Genomic DNA, 18,249 nt, shown 5'->3' on the forward strand with positions numbered 1-18,249 from the left:
CGTGGCTCACTGCAATCTTTGCCTCCTGGGTTCAAGGGATTCTCCTGCCTCAGCCTCCTGAGTAGCTGGGTGGGACTACAGGTGCTTGCCACCATGCCTGGCTAATTTTTGCATTTTTAGTAGAGACTGGGTTTCACCATGTTGGCCAGGCTGGTCTTGAACTCCTGGCCTCAAGTGATCCGCCTACCTCAGCCTCCCAAAGTGCTGGGATTACAGGCGTGAGCCACTGCACCCAGCCAACCACTTTTTTTTCTTGTTTGCACACAGGGAAAGAAGGAAAACCAATTATTTCTGCTGTCAATCTAAGTTTTATCTCTGTTCCATTTACCTGTTACACACTTCATTTATAAGTTATTTTCTTCTTTGTTTTTCTTTTTTTTTCTTTTGAGACAGTCTCACTCTGTTGCCCAGGCTGGAGTGCAGTGGCACCATCTCGGCTCACTGCAACCTCTGCCTCCTGGGTTCAAGCAATTCTCCTGCCTCAGCCCCCCGAGTAGCTGGGATGACAGGCGCCCACCACAGAGCCCAGCTAATTTCTGTATTTTTAGTAGACACGGGGTTTCACCATGTTGGCCAGGCTGGTTTTGGACTCCTGACCTCAGGTGATCCACCCACCTCGGCCTCCCAAAGTGCTGGGATTACAGGCATGAGCCACCGTGCCCGGCCTTATAAGTTATTTTCATTTAACTACTTTATTTTTTTATTATTATTTTTTTTGAGACGGAGTCTCGCTCTGTCGCCCAGGCTGGAGTGCAGTGGCGCGATCTTGGCTCACTGCAAGCTCCGCCTCCCTGGTTCACACCATTCTCCTGCCTCAGCCTCCAGAGTAGCTGGGACTACAGGCGCCCGCCACCGCGCCCGGCTAATTTTTTGTATTTTTAGTAGAGACGGGGTTTCACCGTGGTCTCGATCTCCTGACCTCGTGATCCACCCGTCTCGGCCTCCCAAAGTGCTGGGATTACAGGCGTGAGCCACCGCGCCCGGCTTAACTACTTTATTAATGAAAAAAGGGCTTCCTTTTCAAATTCTGGGGGACAAGTTTATTACCAAATTATTTGTGTCCAGTGCAGCTCCTTCCTCTGACCTCGGGGAGGGAGGTGCTCCTCTCCTGCTCAAGATCAGTGCTACCTGACACCTGGTTCCAGGGCCTACTCCTGGGAATTCCACTTATTTCCTTTCTCTTCTGTTTGTTGTTGTTATTATTATTGATTTTTTAAGAAACAAAGTCTTACTCCATCACCCAGGCTGGAGTGCAGTGGCGTGATCTCTGCTAACTGCAATCTCCGCCTCCCAGGTTCAAGCGATTCTCATGCCTCAGCCTCCTGAGTAGCTGGAATTACAAGTGGAAGCCACCACACCTGGCTAATTTTATTTTATTTATTTTTATTTCTGTATTTTTGGTAGAGACAGGGTTTCACCACGTTGGTCAGGCTGGTCTCGAACTCCTGACCTCAAGTGATCAGCCTGCCTCAGCTTCACAAAGTGCTGGGATTACAGGCATGAGCCACTGCTTGGCCTATTGTTATTTTTTTTTAACTTTTAATTACCCAGCTTCCCTCATGTTGACGTCTTACATAACCATGGTACATTTATAAAAACTAGGCAATTAATATTGGTACAATACTATTAACTAAAATAAAGATGTTATTTGAATTTCATTAGTTTTTTCAATAATGTCCTTTTGCTGTTTTATGTCCAATCTAGCTTACTACACTGCATTTAGTAATTAAATCTTTCTCTGTTTTTTCCCCCCATACATTAATTTTTTTTTTTTTTCCTTTTTGAGACAGGGTCTTGCTTTGTTACACGGCTGTAGTGCAATGGCATGATTATAGCTCACTGCAACCTCCACCCCCTGGGCTCAAGTGATCCTTCCACCTCAGCCTCCTGGGTAGCTGGGACTACAGGCCTGCGCCACCACACCTGGCTTATTTTTGTATTTTTTGTAGAGACGGGGTTTTGCCATGTTGCACAGGTTGGTCTTGAATTCTGGGGCTCAAGCAATCCTCCTGCTTCAGCCTCCCAAAGTGTTGGGATTACAGGTGTGCACCACCATGTCCAGCATTAATTTTTTTCTTAAATCAGTTTCATCCTTCAAAAAACAAAAACTCTTTATCCTTATCCAATCTCTCTTCTTCAAAAATGGTTTACATAGCAGTGCATGCTCAGCAAACCAGCAGCATCAGTGACTTTATAATCCATGATGAAATGAGAATAATAAGGATGTTATAAAGTTTTTGATAAAGCTAAACTTGTTTCATATAAATGACCGTCTTTCAGTGGATGTTAGGTCTTTCCTATTTTGGGGAGGGTTAAAATGTTCTTTCTTGGCTGGGCATGGTGGCTCACGCCTTTGGGAGGCCAAGGCGGGTGGATCACGAGGTCAGGAGATCGAAACCATCCTGACCAACATGATGAAACCCCATCTCTACTAAAAATACAAAAAATTAGCCAGGTGTAGTGGTGTGTGCCTGTAGTCCCAGCTATTTAGCAGGTTGAAGCAGGAGAATCACTTGAACCTGGGAGGCAGAGGTTGCTGTGACCCGAGATTGGGCCACTGCACTTTACCCTGGGCTACAGAGCAAGACTCCCTCTTAAAAAAAAAAAAAAAAAAAGTTCCTTTTTTTATGAAGTGGTGGCAATAATACATGATTATTTTAAAAATTGTTCTTATTTGACAAAATGTGAGTCAGCAGCACCCTTATTTTGGTTCTTTATTATCATTTTATTTTGTTCTACTTTTTAAAAAATTCACTGGTCTTAGGATAACCCAAAATTCTGAGAGGCGTTGATCTAATGTCAGCCTACAGCTCCTCTTTCATTTTCCCCTCCATCCGTGCCTGCAAAATATCTCTGGCTTGTTCACAGCAACCCTGTGTTTGTTGTATCAAAAGGGCCTGTTTCAGGCGTTCTGCTTCTTTTTTTTTTTTTGACAGAGTCTTGCTGTGTTGCCCAGGCTTGAGTACAGTGGTGTGATCTCAGCTCACTGCAACCTCCACCTCCCGGGTTCAAGTGATTCTCCTGCCTCAGCCTCCCAAGTAGCTGGGACTACAAGTGTGTGCCACCGCACCCAGCTAATTTTTAGTATTTTTAGTTGAGACAGGGTTTTGCCATGTTGGTCAGGCTAGTCTTGAACTCTTGACCTCAGGTAATTGCCTGCCTTGGCTTCCCAAAGTGCTGAGATTACAGGCATGAGCTACCCACGCCCAACCAGGTCTTCTGCTTCTTGACTCATCTCTGCTTCCAGGACTCTGGTGGGTTTTCTCCTGGGAACCCCTTCATTGCTTCAGTGGTTGCTTGTCCATGTGAGTCAGGGTGGCCATTTTACATTGCACTCTGGTCATGCCATTGTCCTGCTCACTGGCCCTTAATGGCTTCCTGTCATTTTCAGAATGAGGTCCACAGTCGTAGCCAGCACAGCCACGGGGCCCTCGCCCTGCCTCCTGCCACCGTCTGCCCCAGCCAGGTCAGCTCCTTGCGGCTCTCTGTGTGCTGTGCTCTACTGTGCCTTTTGCTTTTGCTTACACTGCTCTCTTTTCCAGGAGTATTCTCCTCCTGACTCATCCACCACCTGAATCTCCCAAATGCCCATTGATTGGCTTTTGTGCTTGCTTGCCCCACCCCCTTGACTTGTCTCCCTGCCAAGCTCAAGGGCAAGGATTATGTCACCTAACTTCATATACCCACCTTAACGGAGTGTCTAGCCCAGAGTTACCTCCCAGAAAACGGTGGTTGAATGCTTCCATATCAATTTTGTTTATATTTTTGAAAAAGAAAGTTGACATCCATTGCAATGGTCAGATTGGAAATGTTTAAAAATTATGTATCCTTGTATATAAACTAAAAAGTTATTGCCCTTCCCAGTCCTGACCCTCATTCCTCTGATTCTCGTCTCTAGTGGCAACCATATTAACTGTGTTTTGTATGTCCTTCCGGAGATATTCTACACATGTAGAACCATATGTGTGTGGGATGTGCGAGTATATATACCGATACACACACCCTTCTAAAAAGCATGTGGTAACATATATTTTTCTTCATCTTCTACTTCACAACATATTTTAGACACTTTTAAAATATCAGTACTGGCCAGGCATGGTGGCTCACACCTGTAATCCCAGCACTTTGGGAGGCCAAGGCAGGTGGATCACTTGAGGTGAGGAGTTTGAGACCAGTCTGACCAACATGGTGAAACCTCATCTCTACTAAAAATACAAAATTAGCTGGGCATGGTAGCACACACCTGTAATCCCAGCTACTTGGGAGGCTGAGGCAGGGGAATCGCTTGAACCCGGGAGGCAGAGTTTGCAGTGAGCCGAGATTGAGCCATTGCACTCCAGTCTTGGCAATAAGAGTGGAACTCCATCTCAAAAATAAAATAAAACATCAGTACCTATCAATCTTTCTCCATTTAAAAAACTGCCATAGGATATCAATGTATGGACAGATTATTTATTTATTTATTTATTTATTTATTTATTTATTTATTTTCCTGAGACAGGGTCATCTTGCTGTGTCGCCCAGGCAGGGTCATCTTGCTGTGTCGCCCAGGTGGCACAAACACAGCTCACTGCAGCCTTCACCTCCTGGGCTCAAGCAATCCTCCCACCTCAGCCTCTCAAATGGCTGGGACTACAGGTGCACACCACCACACCTGGCTAATTTTTGTGTTTTTTGTAGAGACTGGGTCTTGCTATCTTGCCTTAGCTGGTCTCGAACTCTTGGGCTCAAGCAATCCTCCTGCCTTGGCCTTCCAAAGTGTTGGGATTACAGGTGTGAGCCACCACACACAGCGTAGATAATTTATTTAACCAGATTTTTTGTTTCCCCTCTGTATTTATAAATGATGCTCCATACTTTATATACAATTTGCGTTGTATGTTTATCTGTAGAAAAAAATTGCATAAGTGTAACTATTTAAAATAATCAAATATGTTGAAATATGCATGATATAGGTAGTGTACTGGGACTATAATATGTGCCTCCATGCATCTGGAAAAAAGGAAATAAGTGTACAGCTTGGGTCACAGACTATAACATTTCATTCATTCATTCATTCATTCATTTGAGATGGAGTCTCACTCTGTTACTCAGGTTGGAGTGCAGTGGCACGATCTTCATTCACTGCAGCCTCCGCCTCCCAGATTCCAGTGATTCTCCTCCCTCAGCCTCCTGAGTAGCTGGGATTACAGGTGCCCTCCTCCATACCTGGCTAATTTTTGTATTTTTAGTAGAGACAGGGTTTCACCATGTCGCTCTGGCTGGTTTCAAACTCCTGACCTCAAGTGATGTACCCGCCTCAGCCTCGCAAAGTGCTGGGATTACAGGCATGAGCCACTGTGCTCGTCCTGGCCCAAGAATTTGACCAATCGATATTAAGATTGTACAGATCAAATGTCTCAGGGGACTCTAGAAGGCTGGAAGCTTGCGGGAGGGGATCTCCTAGCATCACTGTGTGCAGGCAGTGTGGTGTGTTTAAATAAGCGGGAGGCTGGAGAGCTGGGTTCTGTTCTGTTCTTAGCTCAGCCACTCCCCAGCATGAACCTGGAACAGCATCGTTCTCCCTTCTCTTCTCTCAGCCCTGGTTTTCCTATTTGCAAAGGGAGAGGTTTTAAATAGATAAGCCCTAGGATTCTCTTCAACTTGACAATTTATGTATGCAAAATTCATGCACCACCACCAGGGGGAGCTAAACCCATGGTTAGCTGGGCTTTGGATCAGAGTAGCTAGAACTATGGAACCTTTCGTTTTGCAACCTGGCAACTACTAAGCAAAAGATCGTCAGGGTTTGGGAGTCATAGATGGGGGTATTTTGTACACCAACTTGTAATATAAAACAGAACTGTAAATATTTTCAGTATAAAATTTGATGAGTCATAAATGAAGTTTTACTAGTGGAAATTTTAGCTCTTTTGAGAATTACTTCCTTTCCCCCCAAATCTTGTAGTTTTCTCCCATAATCTCTATTACAAGACACATTGATATCCTGAAACGTACTGTGCTAGTAATGGGATAGTAATCCACATCAGTGCTGGAGTTCAGATCTTTTAAAGGAGGGTCAAATGATCTGTTTTTCATATTAAGACATTTTTAAAGTTTTCCTTTGTTTATGTTTAGAATAGGTTGTAATCTGAGTAGAGGAACTAAACCTTGAAGGACTGTTAAAGGAGAGGTAAGTTAATGAATGACCCATCTAACATCAAAATGTTTTGGGGTCTGTAGATACCGTATGATTCAGTGTTGCTGGTTAGCAATAACCATTATGTGAATATAATAGCTGTTGCTTTGATGTTTATGCAGAAAGGATCTTAAAAAATTATGCCTTATTGTACTATTCATTTCTATTTGTAATTCATTCTCTTCCCTTATTGGAGCACTTTTAGAAGAGCATGAAGTATGGAAGGAAGGAGTGGTGACCGCTTTCTGTTCAGAAGTGAATATAGTGGTGTCAGGAGGTAGAGATCACACTTACCCATTTCTTCCTCCCAGGATGTCAGGACACGGGGGCACAGCACAACAGGGCTGGCCAGGGCTGGTGCTGTTTGGGATAGGAGGTAGGATGGGCAGGGGGAAGCTGGGTATGGGCCAGGGAGGCTGCCCTGGTGCTCCATTATGAGGGGACAGCAATCATGCCTATGTTTGTGTGAACCCAAGATTTAGCTCCCACTTACAAGTAAGAACATGCGCTATTTGGTTTCCCATTTCTGTGTTACTTTGCTTAGGATAACAGCCTTCAGCAGCATCCACATTGCTGCAAGGACATGGTTTCATTCTTTTTTTATGGTGTGCAGTGGCAAAAGTTAACAGAAGAATAGAACATCTACATTCAAGACCAAGAAGTGCTCACACCTTGCAAGAACTGGAGAAGGTTTGGATCACATCACTGGGTGTAGCATCTTGATGAGTTGAAGTGCTGGCTAAAGACAGAGAGAAGATGGAGTGATGGTAGAGGGAGAAAGTTATAAATACAACTTCTGGCCGGGCACGGTGGCTCACGCCTGTAATCCCAGCACTCTGGGAGGCTGAGGCGGGCAGATTACAAGGTCAGGAGTTCGAGACCAGCCTGATCAACATGGTGAAAACCTGTCTCTATAAAAAAAATACAAAAATTAGCCAGGCATGGTGGTGTGCACCTGTAGTACCAGCTACTTGGGAAGCTGAAGCAGCAGAATCACTTGAACCCAGTAGGCGGAGGTTGCAGTGAGCTGAGATCGCACTCTTGCACTCCAGCCTGGGCAACAGAGTGAGACTCCATCTAAAAAAAATAAATAGATAGATAAATAAATAGATAAGGCTGGGTGCAGTGGCTCATGCCTGTAATCCCAGCACTTTGGGAGGCTGAGGCGGGCAGATCACCTGAGGTCGGGAGCTCAAGACCAGCCTGACCAACATGGAGAAACCCCGTCTCTACTAAAAATACAAAATTAGCTCAGTGTGGTGGCGCATGCCTGTAATCCCAGCTACTCGGGAGGCTGAGGCAGGAGAATCGCTTGAACCCGGGAGGCAGAGATTGCAGTGAGCCGAGATCGCGCCACTACACTCCAGCCTGGGCAACAAGAGCAAAACTCCATCTCAAAAATAAAAATTAAAAAAAAAATACATGCATAGATAAATAGAGATGAATTGGAATTAACTAGAGGCAACAAATTTCACCCAGATGTTGACAGTGACTGATGGGACTTGGCCACAGTGGGGTGGGGGTGAAGATGGAGAATAAACACATTTTCCCTTGCATGAGAGAGTGTTGCCTGGTGTTGGTAGGGGCATGTTCTTTCTACTGCCGTCACTGGGAAGTTTAAGTGTGTGCGGAAGGGTATGTCCTTTAGATATATGTGCACTTAGATATTTGTGTCTGGTTCTTTTCCTCAAAGAGGAGGTTTCTCAAGGCAGGACCTGTGTCTGGCACAGGTAGTGTTTCTCCCAGTATCGCACAGGCAACAAGAGTTTGATAATGAGTTTGAGTGAGTAAATGGCTTTTACTTAACACATGTGTGCTGTAACCCACCTCTGACTTTTTCCACCCACAGCTGTGCATGTCTGATAAACTGTGGGAACAGATAGTCCAGTCGACCTGCAACACCCTCACTCCTGACGTGAGGGCCCTAGCGGAGGACACGGGCTGGAGGCAGCTATTCTTCACCAACAAGCTCCAGCTCCAGCGGCAGCTCCGCAAGAGGAAACAAAAATATGGAAGCCTGAGAGAAAAGCAACCGTAGGCACATGTTTTCCTACCAGCAGGGAGCTGAGGCATGGCTGTGTTTCTCTTCAGTGTCCAAATCTCTTCCGTCTCCTTAAGAACTAAGAGGTTTTGTTGATGCATGGAGCCATTTGAAACTCATAGAGGATTTGCACACAAATGCAGCAGAATCTGGCTCCCCAGTGCCTTGCTAGAGTCACCGTCATTCTGAGGTCAAATCATGGTCCAAGGACAAGGGCTGTCAAACAGGGAGCCCCACAGGCCATCAGCATCCTTATCCCACACCCATTAGAAAAGAGGCTTCTATTGTGTATAAACAAACAATAAATGATTATTAGCAGGTTTTTATTCAGTATCTATTTTATCTAGGCATTGGAAAGGGTAATGGGGCTTTTGAATTTTTTCCTGGCATTGTGTCATCTGAGTCCAGCCACGAGGCTGCTGGCTGAGTGTCCCCACCAGAAACCGTGAAGGGCGGGTACCACAGGAGGCACTCAGGGTGGGTGCAGTTGCCTTCCCAACTTTGTTCTACTCAGTCCACATTCAAGGCCCTGTCCTTGTGGGCCCAGGATGCCAGGCTCCATCCCCGCATGTAGACAGCTTCCGACCTGGTGCTGGAGCATGACTGGAGAAGTGCAGGCATCCTGCCTGTGGACCTTGCTCAAAGTACCACTTCCCAGGACTACTTCACATTGTTAAATAAACCTATAAACTTTTCTTTTTTTTTTTTTTTTGTATTTTCTTTTTAGTAGAGGTGGAGTTTCGCCATGTAGGCCAGGCTGGTCTTGAACTCCTGACCTCAAGTGATCCACGCACACTGGCTTTCAAAGTGCTGGGATTACAGGCATGAGCCACTATGTCTGGCCAAAACCTATAAACATTTCTTAGAGAAATGCCATTCCCCAAAGGAATGTGAACAGCTGCCACTTTTAACAAGGATATTTAAGAAAACAGGCTATGAGTTAACTAAGTAAAAATGTAAATATGGTTTGCATGCTGTTCACATGGCAGAGGGGTAAAAAGAATACAGTCCTTGGGGAGAAAGGTCACTTCACTGAGAAGGCTTACTTAAAAATGTTTTTCTCCCTGCACTTTCATGATTATTAAGTACCCCTAGAAAATGAACTCATAGCAGCAAATCATCTAATGACTCCTTTTAGGTTACAGAGCAAGGTAGCTTTCTACTTCCACATCACGTTATAATATAGCCTTATAATTTCTTCTTTCCTGCAACCTCCACTTTCCTACCTAGGAAAACTCACATACCTCCGGTGCCAGAGAAACTGCCCAGGATGCACCAGGGCCCCGTGAACAATACAGAAGTTGTGGACTCTGGCTCTTTGTCCCACCTAAGTCCTTCCAGAAGGGCTCTACAGCATGGCTTAGTGACATTAAAAGAAAAAACTGAACCCATGTTAATATCAAAAAAGATTTTAATCTTCATTCACGCACCCTTAAAACCCAGTCACGGGGCTCCCCGGTGCCAGTTTGAGACCCTCAACCTAGCCCTCTCTGCTTCTCATTGCTGGAGGTACACACAGTCAAAAGTTTTCCCTGACTGTGAAATCCAGTGCAATCTGCTACCCGGCAGATGAGGAGCCTGACGTGGTTATGTCTGGACTTAGTCCAAGAACAGAGCAAAGCTTTAATTGTCAAGAGACCCAGGCCTCATTCTCCACTCAGGAGAGTCTGCTAGGGCAGGTACCGGTGACCAGCAGGCAGCTGAGATCAGGAAGGCACGTGCTCTGCAGAGCTCTGGCTGCCTTGGCTCTCCCTGAGCTCCCAGATTTCACTCATGGCCTAATTTTCAATGACAGAACATAGGTTTTATCGTGAGGATGCAGACACAACCACAATTATGTATGTCAACTAACTTCATAAATATGTAACTGTAACTTATTTGTAACATCAGTGCAAGGTGATTAAAGCTTCATGTGTAGTATTTTATCAACAAACAGATTCTGAAATCTTATGGACATGCGCAATAGTCAATTCAATGTCAATCAATAAGAACACAAATATGGCAATTTGAAAACGCTACGTATACACCTACTCACATAATATACTTACAATATATACTTATATGTAGTATATAATAATACTACATATAAAAATGTTATAAAAATAAATGCCAAAGTAAATAAAAAGCCATTAATATGTTGACTATTGTTAAATAATAGCTAAAATAATACAGATTATTAAATTATTTTAATACTTACTTGCCCTAATAATCTGAGTGCCTTATTACTTGATTACAATTGTTTTTGCCGAAATAGAAACAGTAGCATCAAGTGAACATCCTGTGTGTCCCCAGCATCCTTAGTGGTTGAAACACTTTGTCCCTCCCTACCCCATCTCATTTTCCATGTGAGGTTCCATGTGATGCTCCCATAACATGGTAATAGGCAGCGATGGTCTTGACTTTCTGCTTCTATTAACAGCTGTCATGTGGATGGATCAATCTGCTTTATGTCTTAACATTTCAGAGTGAAATGCCACATAATTTTTTTTTTTTTTTTTTTTTTTTTTTTTGAGGCAGAGTTTCGCTCTTCTCACCCAGACTGGAGTGCAATGGTGCAATCTCAGTTCATGGAACCCTCCACCTCCTGGGTTCAAGCGATTCTCCTGCCTCAGTTTCCCAAGTAGCTGGAATTACAGGCGCCCGCCACCATGCCCTGCTAAATTTTGTATTTTTAGTAAAAACAGGGTTTCACCATGTCGGCCAGGCTGGTCTCGAACTCTTGACCTCAGGTGACCTGCCTGCCTCAGCCTCCCAAAGTGCTGGAATTACAAGTGTGAGCAACGGTGTCCGGCCTTACAACATTTTATAATCTTGCCCTTTCTCATCTTTTCAATCAAATGTGTTTCTACTCTGTTCTCATTTACCATTGTAATTATACAATACTGAAAATTTCTGATGGTTTATATATTTAGTGTTATAAGAACAATCTATTAACAATAGAAAATATGTATTTTTAATTTATAACGAAATAATGAACATACTTTACTTAATGTCAAGTTCTACTACTACTTTTTTCCCCAAACAGGTTGGCATATATATGCATTAAGCCTCAGCAATATAGAATCCAAAATGTTTTCATTCTCTTTTTTTTTTTTTTTTTTGAGACAGAATCTTGCTCTTGTCACCCAGGCTGGAGTGCAATGGTGCAATCTTGGCTCACTGCAACCTCTGCCTCCTAGGTTCAAGCGATTCTCCTGCCTCAGCCTCCCAAGTAACTGGGATTACAGACACGTGCCACTGCACTGGGCTAATTTTTGTATTTTTAATAGAGACGGAGTTTCACCATGTTGGCCAGGCTGGTCTCAAACTCCTGACCTCGTGATCCACCCACCTTGGCCTCCCAAAGTGCTGGGATTACAGGCCTGAGCCACTGTGCCCAGCCTAAAATGTTTTCTTTTACTGAGTGGGCCCCAGAACTGAGGCTGAGATGATCATGTGGGGAGGGACTGCAAGAAGGGGTAAGGACAATGCACCAGGTACCACTTGTCATTGTTTTGCGAGCTGCTTGTGTACATAATGGTCATCGGTCTTTATTTATTACCCCAAACTGGCTCCTGAAATACTGAAGAATAATATAAAACAACCTTACTCAAAACATAAAACATGTGCATCACAGTTTTTTGCTCTGAGTTTTAGTATAATGACCTCTATCTTCAGTTTGTATTAATATACTGTTAGAGAGTATCCAAGCTTTTCAGTTGTGAGTAGTTGGTTTCAACTTGAAATGGATGTCTTTGATGTCATGTTAAAAACATCAAGTGATAAAAAATATCTTGAGACAAATGACAATGGAAACAAAATATCAAAACCTATGGGATGCAGCAAAAGCAATCTAAGAGGGAAGTTTATAGCAATAAATGCCTATATTAAAAAAGAAGACAGACCCCAGGCCAGGTGCAGTGGCTCATTCCTCTAATCATAGCACTTTGGGAAGCTGAAACGGGAAGATCCTTTGAGCCCAGGAGTTCAAGACCAGACTGGGCAATATAAGGAGACCCTGTCTCTACAAAAAATAAAAAGATTAGCCCAGCGTGGTGGCACAGGCCTGTAGTCCCAGCTACTTGGGAGGCTGAGGTGAGAGGATCGCATGAGTCCAGAAGGTCGAAGCTCTGGTGAGCTGTGATCACATCCCTGCACTCCAGGCTGGGCAACAGAGTAAGACTGTTTCAAAAAAAAATAAAAAGGAAAAAGAAATACCCTAAATAAATAGCCTAACATTACATCTCAAGGAGCCAGTAGAAGAACAAACTAAATCCAAAGTTAGCAAAAGGAAGGAAATAAAGATTCAAACAGAAAAAATCAAATAGAGAACAGAAAAACCATAGGAAAAACTCAATAAAACCAAGAGTTAGTTCTTTGAAAAAATAAACAAAATCAGCAAACCCCTAGCTAAACTAAGGAAAAAAGAAGACTCAAATAAAATCAGAGATGAAAGTGGAGCCATTCCAACAGATGCCTCAGAAATAAAAGGAATCATAAGGGACTATTATGAAGAATTATATGCCAACAAATTGTATAACCTAGAAGAAATGGATAAGTTCCTAGAAAAGTATAACCCACCAAGATTGAATTGATGGGAAATAGAAAGCTTGAACAGAATAACAAGTGAAGAGATTGAAGAAGTAATTAAAACCCTTCCAGTGAAGAAAATCTCAGGACCAGATGGCTTTCGTGGTTGATTTCTACAAACATACAAAGAAGAATTGTCACCAATACTTCTTAAACACTTCTGAATAGTAGAGCTAGAGGGAATACTTCCAAACATATTTTATGAGACCAGCATCATCTTGATACCAAAGCCAGATAAAAACACAAGACAAGAAAGGAAAACTTCAGGCCAGCATCTCTGATGAACATTGATGCGAAAATCCTTCATAAAATATTAGAAAACTGAATTCAACAACACAAAAAGATTGTACATCAAGACAAAGTGAGATTTATCTCTGGCATGCAAAGCAGGTTTGACATACACAAATCAATCAATGTGATACATTATCTTAACAGAATGAAAGAGAAAATACACAATTATCTTAATTGACAAAGAAAAAACATTTGACAAAGTTCAGTATCCTTTCTTAATGAAAACTTAACAATTTATGTATAGAAGGAAAGTTCCTCAACATAATAAAGGCAGTTTACAAAGACCTCACAGCTAACAACATAACCAACAAGGAAAAACTGAAAACTTTTTCCACTAAGATCCAGTACAAGGCAGGGACGCCCACATTCCACTTCTATTCAACATAGTACTGCAAGTGCTTGCTAGCAAGAGCAATCAGACAAGAAAAAGAAAGAAAAATATCCAAGTTGAAAAGGAAGAAGTAAAATTATCTCTATTTGCAGATGACATGATTCTATAGGTAGAAAACCCCAAAGATTTGACAAAAAACTGTAACTAATAAATGAAGTCAGTAAAGTTGCTGGATACAAAATCAGCATTCAAAAAAATCAGTAGCATATCTATACACAAATAGTGACCTAGCTGAAAAAGAAATCAAGAAACCAGTGACATTTACAACAGCATCACAAACTATCTGGCCAGGTGAAGTGGCTCATGCCTGTAATCCCAGCACTTTGGGAGGCCGAGGCGGGTGGATCACCTGAGGTCAGGAGTTCAAGACCAACATGGTGAAACCCCATCTCTGCTAAAAATACAAAATACTAGCAGGGTGTGGTGGCACGCGCCTGTAATCCCAGCTACTCAGGAGGCTGAGGCAGGAGAATTGCTTGAACCCAGGAGGCTGAGGTTGCAGTGAGTCAAGATTGTACCACTGCACACCAGCCTGGGTGACAGAGCAAGACTCTGTCTAAAAAAAAAGAAAGAAAAAGAAAACAAACTTAAAATATCTGGGAATAAATTTAGTCAAGGACATGAAGGATTGATACACTGAAAACTGTAAAACTGATGAAAGAAATCAAAGAAGACACAAATAAATACATATCTTATATTCATGGATGGGAAAATTTAATATTGTTCAAATGTCTGTATTACCTAAAGAAATATGCAGATTTAATACACTGCCTATCAAAATTCCCAAGGACATTCTTCACAGAAATAGAAAAAAAAAAAAAAAAAAAAAAGCCTGGGTAGTATAGCAAGACCCTATCTCTTAAAAAAAAAATTAAAAATTAGCTGGGTGTGGTGGTGCATGCCTGTGGTCCCACCTACCACGGCGCTGAGGCAGGAGGATTGCTTGAGCCTAAGAGTTCAAGGTTGCAGTGAGCTATGATCATGCCACTGCACTCCAGCCCGGGCAACAGAGCAAGGTCTTGTCTCTAAATAAAATAATAAAGAAAAAAATCCTGAAATTCATGTAGAACCACAAAATACTTAGAATAGCCAAAGCAACACTGAGAGAAAATGTTTGAGGCCTCACACTTCCTGATTTAAAATTATATTACAAAGCTATAGTAATCAAAACACTATAGTACTGGCAGAAAAATGGAAACATAGACCAATGGAACAAAATTGAAAGCCCAGAAATAAGTCCAAACACATAGGGTCAATTAATTCTCAACGAGGGCACCAAGAGGACAAAATGGGGATAGGATAATGTCTTCAATAAATGGTGCTGGGAAAACTAGATTGCCACTGCAAAAGAATGAAATTTGACCCTTACCTGACACCATACATAAAACTCAACTCAAAATGGATAAAAGACCTAAATGTAAGACCTGAAACCATAAAACTTCTAGGAGAAAACTCCTCCTCCTGGGCTCAGTCCTTGACATGGGCCTTGGCAATGACTTTTTGGGTATCATGCCAAAAAACCAGGCTACAAAAGCAAAAATAAAGAAATGGGATGATACCAAACTAAAAAACCTTTGCAGAGCAAAGGAAACAATCAACAAAATGAAAAGGCAACTTACAGACTAGAAAACAATATTTGCAAACCACATATCTGATAAGGAGTTAATATCCAAAATGTATAGAGAACTCTTACAACTCAATAACAATAAAAAATAACCTATTAATAAATGGGCAAAAGATCTAAAAAACAGACATTTCTCCAAAGAAGACATAAAAATGCCCAACAGTGGCCGGGCATGGTGGCTTATGCCTATAATCCCCGTACTTTGGGAGACCAAGGCAGGAGGATCATGTAAGCCCAGGAGTTTGAGACCAGCCTGGGCAATATGGCAAGACCTGTCTCAACTTTAAATTTAAAAAAAAAAAAAGTGGCCAGCAGGTACATAAAAAGGTGCTCCACATCACTAATCATCAGAGAAACGCAAATTAAAACCAGATCGAGATACCACCTCACACCCATAAAGGTGGCTCTTGTCGAAAAAACAAGTGGTAAATAACAAATGTTGGCAGGGGTATGGAGAAAAGGAAACCCTAGTCACTGTTGGTGAGAATGTAGATTGGTACAGCTATTATGGAAAACAGTATGGAGGTTCCTAAAGAAATTTAAAATAGAGCTACCATGTGACCAGCAGTCCATCTTCTGGGTGTACATCCAAAGGAGACGAATCACCGCCTCGCAATGATGTCTGCAATCCCATGTTCATTGCAGCATTACTCACAATAAGCAATGTGGAAACAAGCTAAATATCCATTGATGGGCAAATGGATAAAGTAAATGTGGTAGATGTATACAATGGAATATTATTTGGCCTTAAGAAAGAGATCCTAGCATTTGCAACAATACAGATGGACCTGGAGGTTATTATACTAAGTGAAATAAGCCAGAAACAAAGAGAAAAACATTGTCTGATCTCACTTATATGTGAAATATATGTTGTTTTTAATTATATATATAAATATATATTCACATATATCTGTGTGTGTATATATATGTCTGTGTGTATATATGTGTGTGTGTGTGTGTGTATATATATATATATATATATAATTTTTTTTTGAGGCAAAGTCTCGCTCTGTCACCCAGGCTGGAGTGCAGTGGCATAATCTCGGTTTACTGCAACTTTGCCTGCCGAGCTCAAGCGATCCTCCCACCTCAGCCTCCTGTCCTGAGTAGTTGAGACTAGGGCGCCACCATACTCAGTTAACTTTTTAGTTTTTTGTAGAGATAGGGTCTCACTATATTGCCCAGGCTGGTCTCAAACTCCTGGGCTCAAGTGATCCTCCCACCTCAGCCTCTTAAAGTGCTAGGATTATAGGCATGAGCCACAGTACCTGGCCCTAGAATATATATAAATATAAAAGCACTCATATACACTGAGATAGAGAATGAAACAGTGGTTACCACAGGCAAAGGCTAGGGAGAGAGAAAATGAGGAAATATAGGTCAAAGCACGTAAAATAGGAAATATATAGGATAAAAAGTTTAGAGATCTGATGTATAACATGAGGACTAATGTTAATAAAATTGCATTGTATTGGGGATTTTTGTTAAATAAGTAGATTTTAGCTGCACTTGTCACCAATAAAAAGGAATTATGTGAGATGATATTGTTAATCAGTTTCACCATAGCAACCATTTTACTGTCTATATATATCCCATAACATCATGCTATAACTCTCAGATACACACAATAAAATTTATATTTAAAAAAGCCAAAAACATCAAGTGAACAAAGTGCCACCACATTGAAGAAAAATGGCACCTGCAGTTAAAACCCTAACAATATGCATTGTCATTTTACGAAATAAAATTAATAGCTTCACTTCTACTTCATTTTAAAATAAGATCATCTGCACTCTGAGGCAGCATTCGTCTGCCCTTGCAACGTGTAACTGTCAGGGTGGGGTGCTACAGAGGACGACCTGTATTATATTCTCTCAAAAAATGGTTTTCCACTCAGGAAAGTTATTTTCAATTGGGAAATCTGTTCTGCCCATTCAAAAAGTCTTACAGCCACTGATCCATGGCCACAAACTGCATTGGAATAACCTCAGAAAAAAAAATAATATTAGCGGTTTCTATCTATTGTCTACTGTGTGCCAAGAAATAAACAGATAGTAAACAATTGAATTCTTAACAGCAATCCTTAAAGGTAAGTGATATTATTTCTGTCATTTCTCTCAGGGGTCTACAAACTATGGCGTGGACCTAATCTGACCAGCCTCCTGATTTTATAAATAAAGCTTTATTGGAACAGTATTTATGTGTTATCTATGATGGCTTCCACACTACAATGGCAGCATTAGGTAGTAGTCGTGACACAGACTGCATTGCCTGCAAAATCTAATTATTCTGAGAGGACAAGTTAATTTTTTCAAAGTTTCATAAAACTGATACTCAAATCTCTACCTAAGTCTTTGTTCTTAACCACAAATGCCACAGCACCTCTCCTTTCAGAGCCAACACCACATCTCACCAATAGAACTCGAAAAGGTGATGGGATTTGTACAGGTCACATTTGAAATTATAAGCAGAAGGCCTTGAGCATAATATGAGATCATTCAAGATTGGTTGCCCAGAGAATACGCCAAGCTTTTGATGAACTAAATTATTGCCTATTTTTAATAAAGTATCTTTTTGTTCTTGTTGTTTTTGAGACAGGGTCTCACTCTGTCAGCAGGCTGAAGTGCTGTGGCACAAACACAGCTCACTGCAGCCTCAACCTCAAGGGATCCTCTCACCTCAGCCTCCAGAGAAGCTGGGACCATAGGCACACATCACTACACCCAAGTAATTCTTGCATTTTATGTAGAGATGAGGTCTTGCCATGTTGCCCAAGCTGGTCTCAAACTCCTGGGCTCGAGTGATCCTCCCACCTCAGCCTCCCAAAGTGTTGGGATTACAAGCATGAGCTACAGCACCTAGCCTAAAGTGTCTTAAGGCATTTAAATAATGAGTAAGGGGCAAATTCTTCTTTGAGCCCCTCATACACTCTTATGGAAAACTACCAGGATGATTAAAGGGGGTGAGTAAATACAGCTTACTGGTTCTTTCCCAAACTCAGTCCTCTCTTCCTACCACTTTCTTCTACTTGACCACTTGGAAATCTGCCTCTGTCAAGAAACCCTTACCTCTTTCTATTTCACCTGGCAATTCAAGAGGAGGTGGGATTGGCTCTCACCTTGCTCGCCAGTGCCAATTGGAGACCCTCAAACCAA

At 42.0% G+C, this 18,249-nt stretch overlaps 1 protein-coding gene across 1 annotated transcript in view; it reads left to right on the forward strand.

The window, feature by feature from the left end:
- The window catches only part of FBXO36 (F-box protein 36), a 94,944-nt gene extending 84,529 nt beyond the window's left edge, over positions 1–10,415 (forward strand). The window contains 1 exon segment of the mRNA XM_030803903.1: positions 8,028–10,415. Coding sequence (XP_030659763.1) covers positions 8,028–8,216 — 189 coding nt within the window. The 3' untranslated portion in view covers positions 8,217–10,415.
- Positions 10,416–18,249: the final 7,834 nt, after the last annotated feature.

The sequence above is a fragment of the Nomascus leucogenys genome, chromosome 22a (genome assembly GCF_006542625.1).
Source record: "Nomascus leucogenys isolate Asia chromosome 22a, Asia_NLE_v1, whole genome shotgun sequence".
Classification (NCBI taxonomy): domain Eukaryota; kingdom Metazoa; phylum Chordata; class Mammalia; order Primates; family Hylobatidae; genus Nomascus; species Nomascus leucogenys.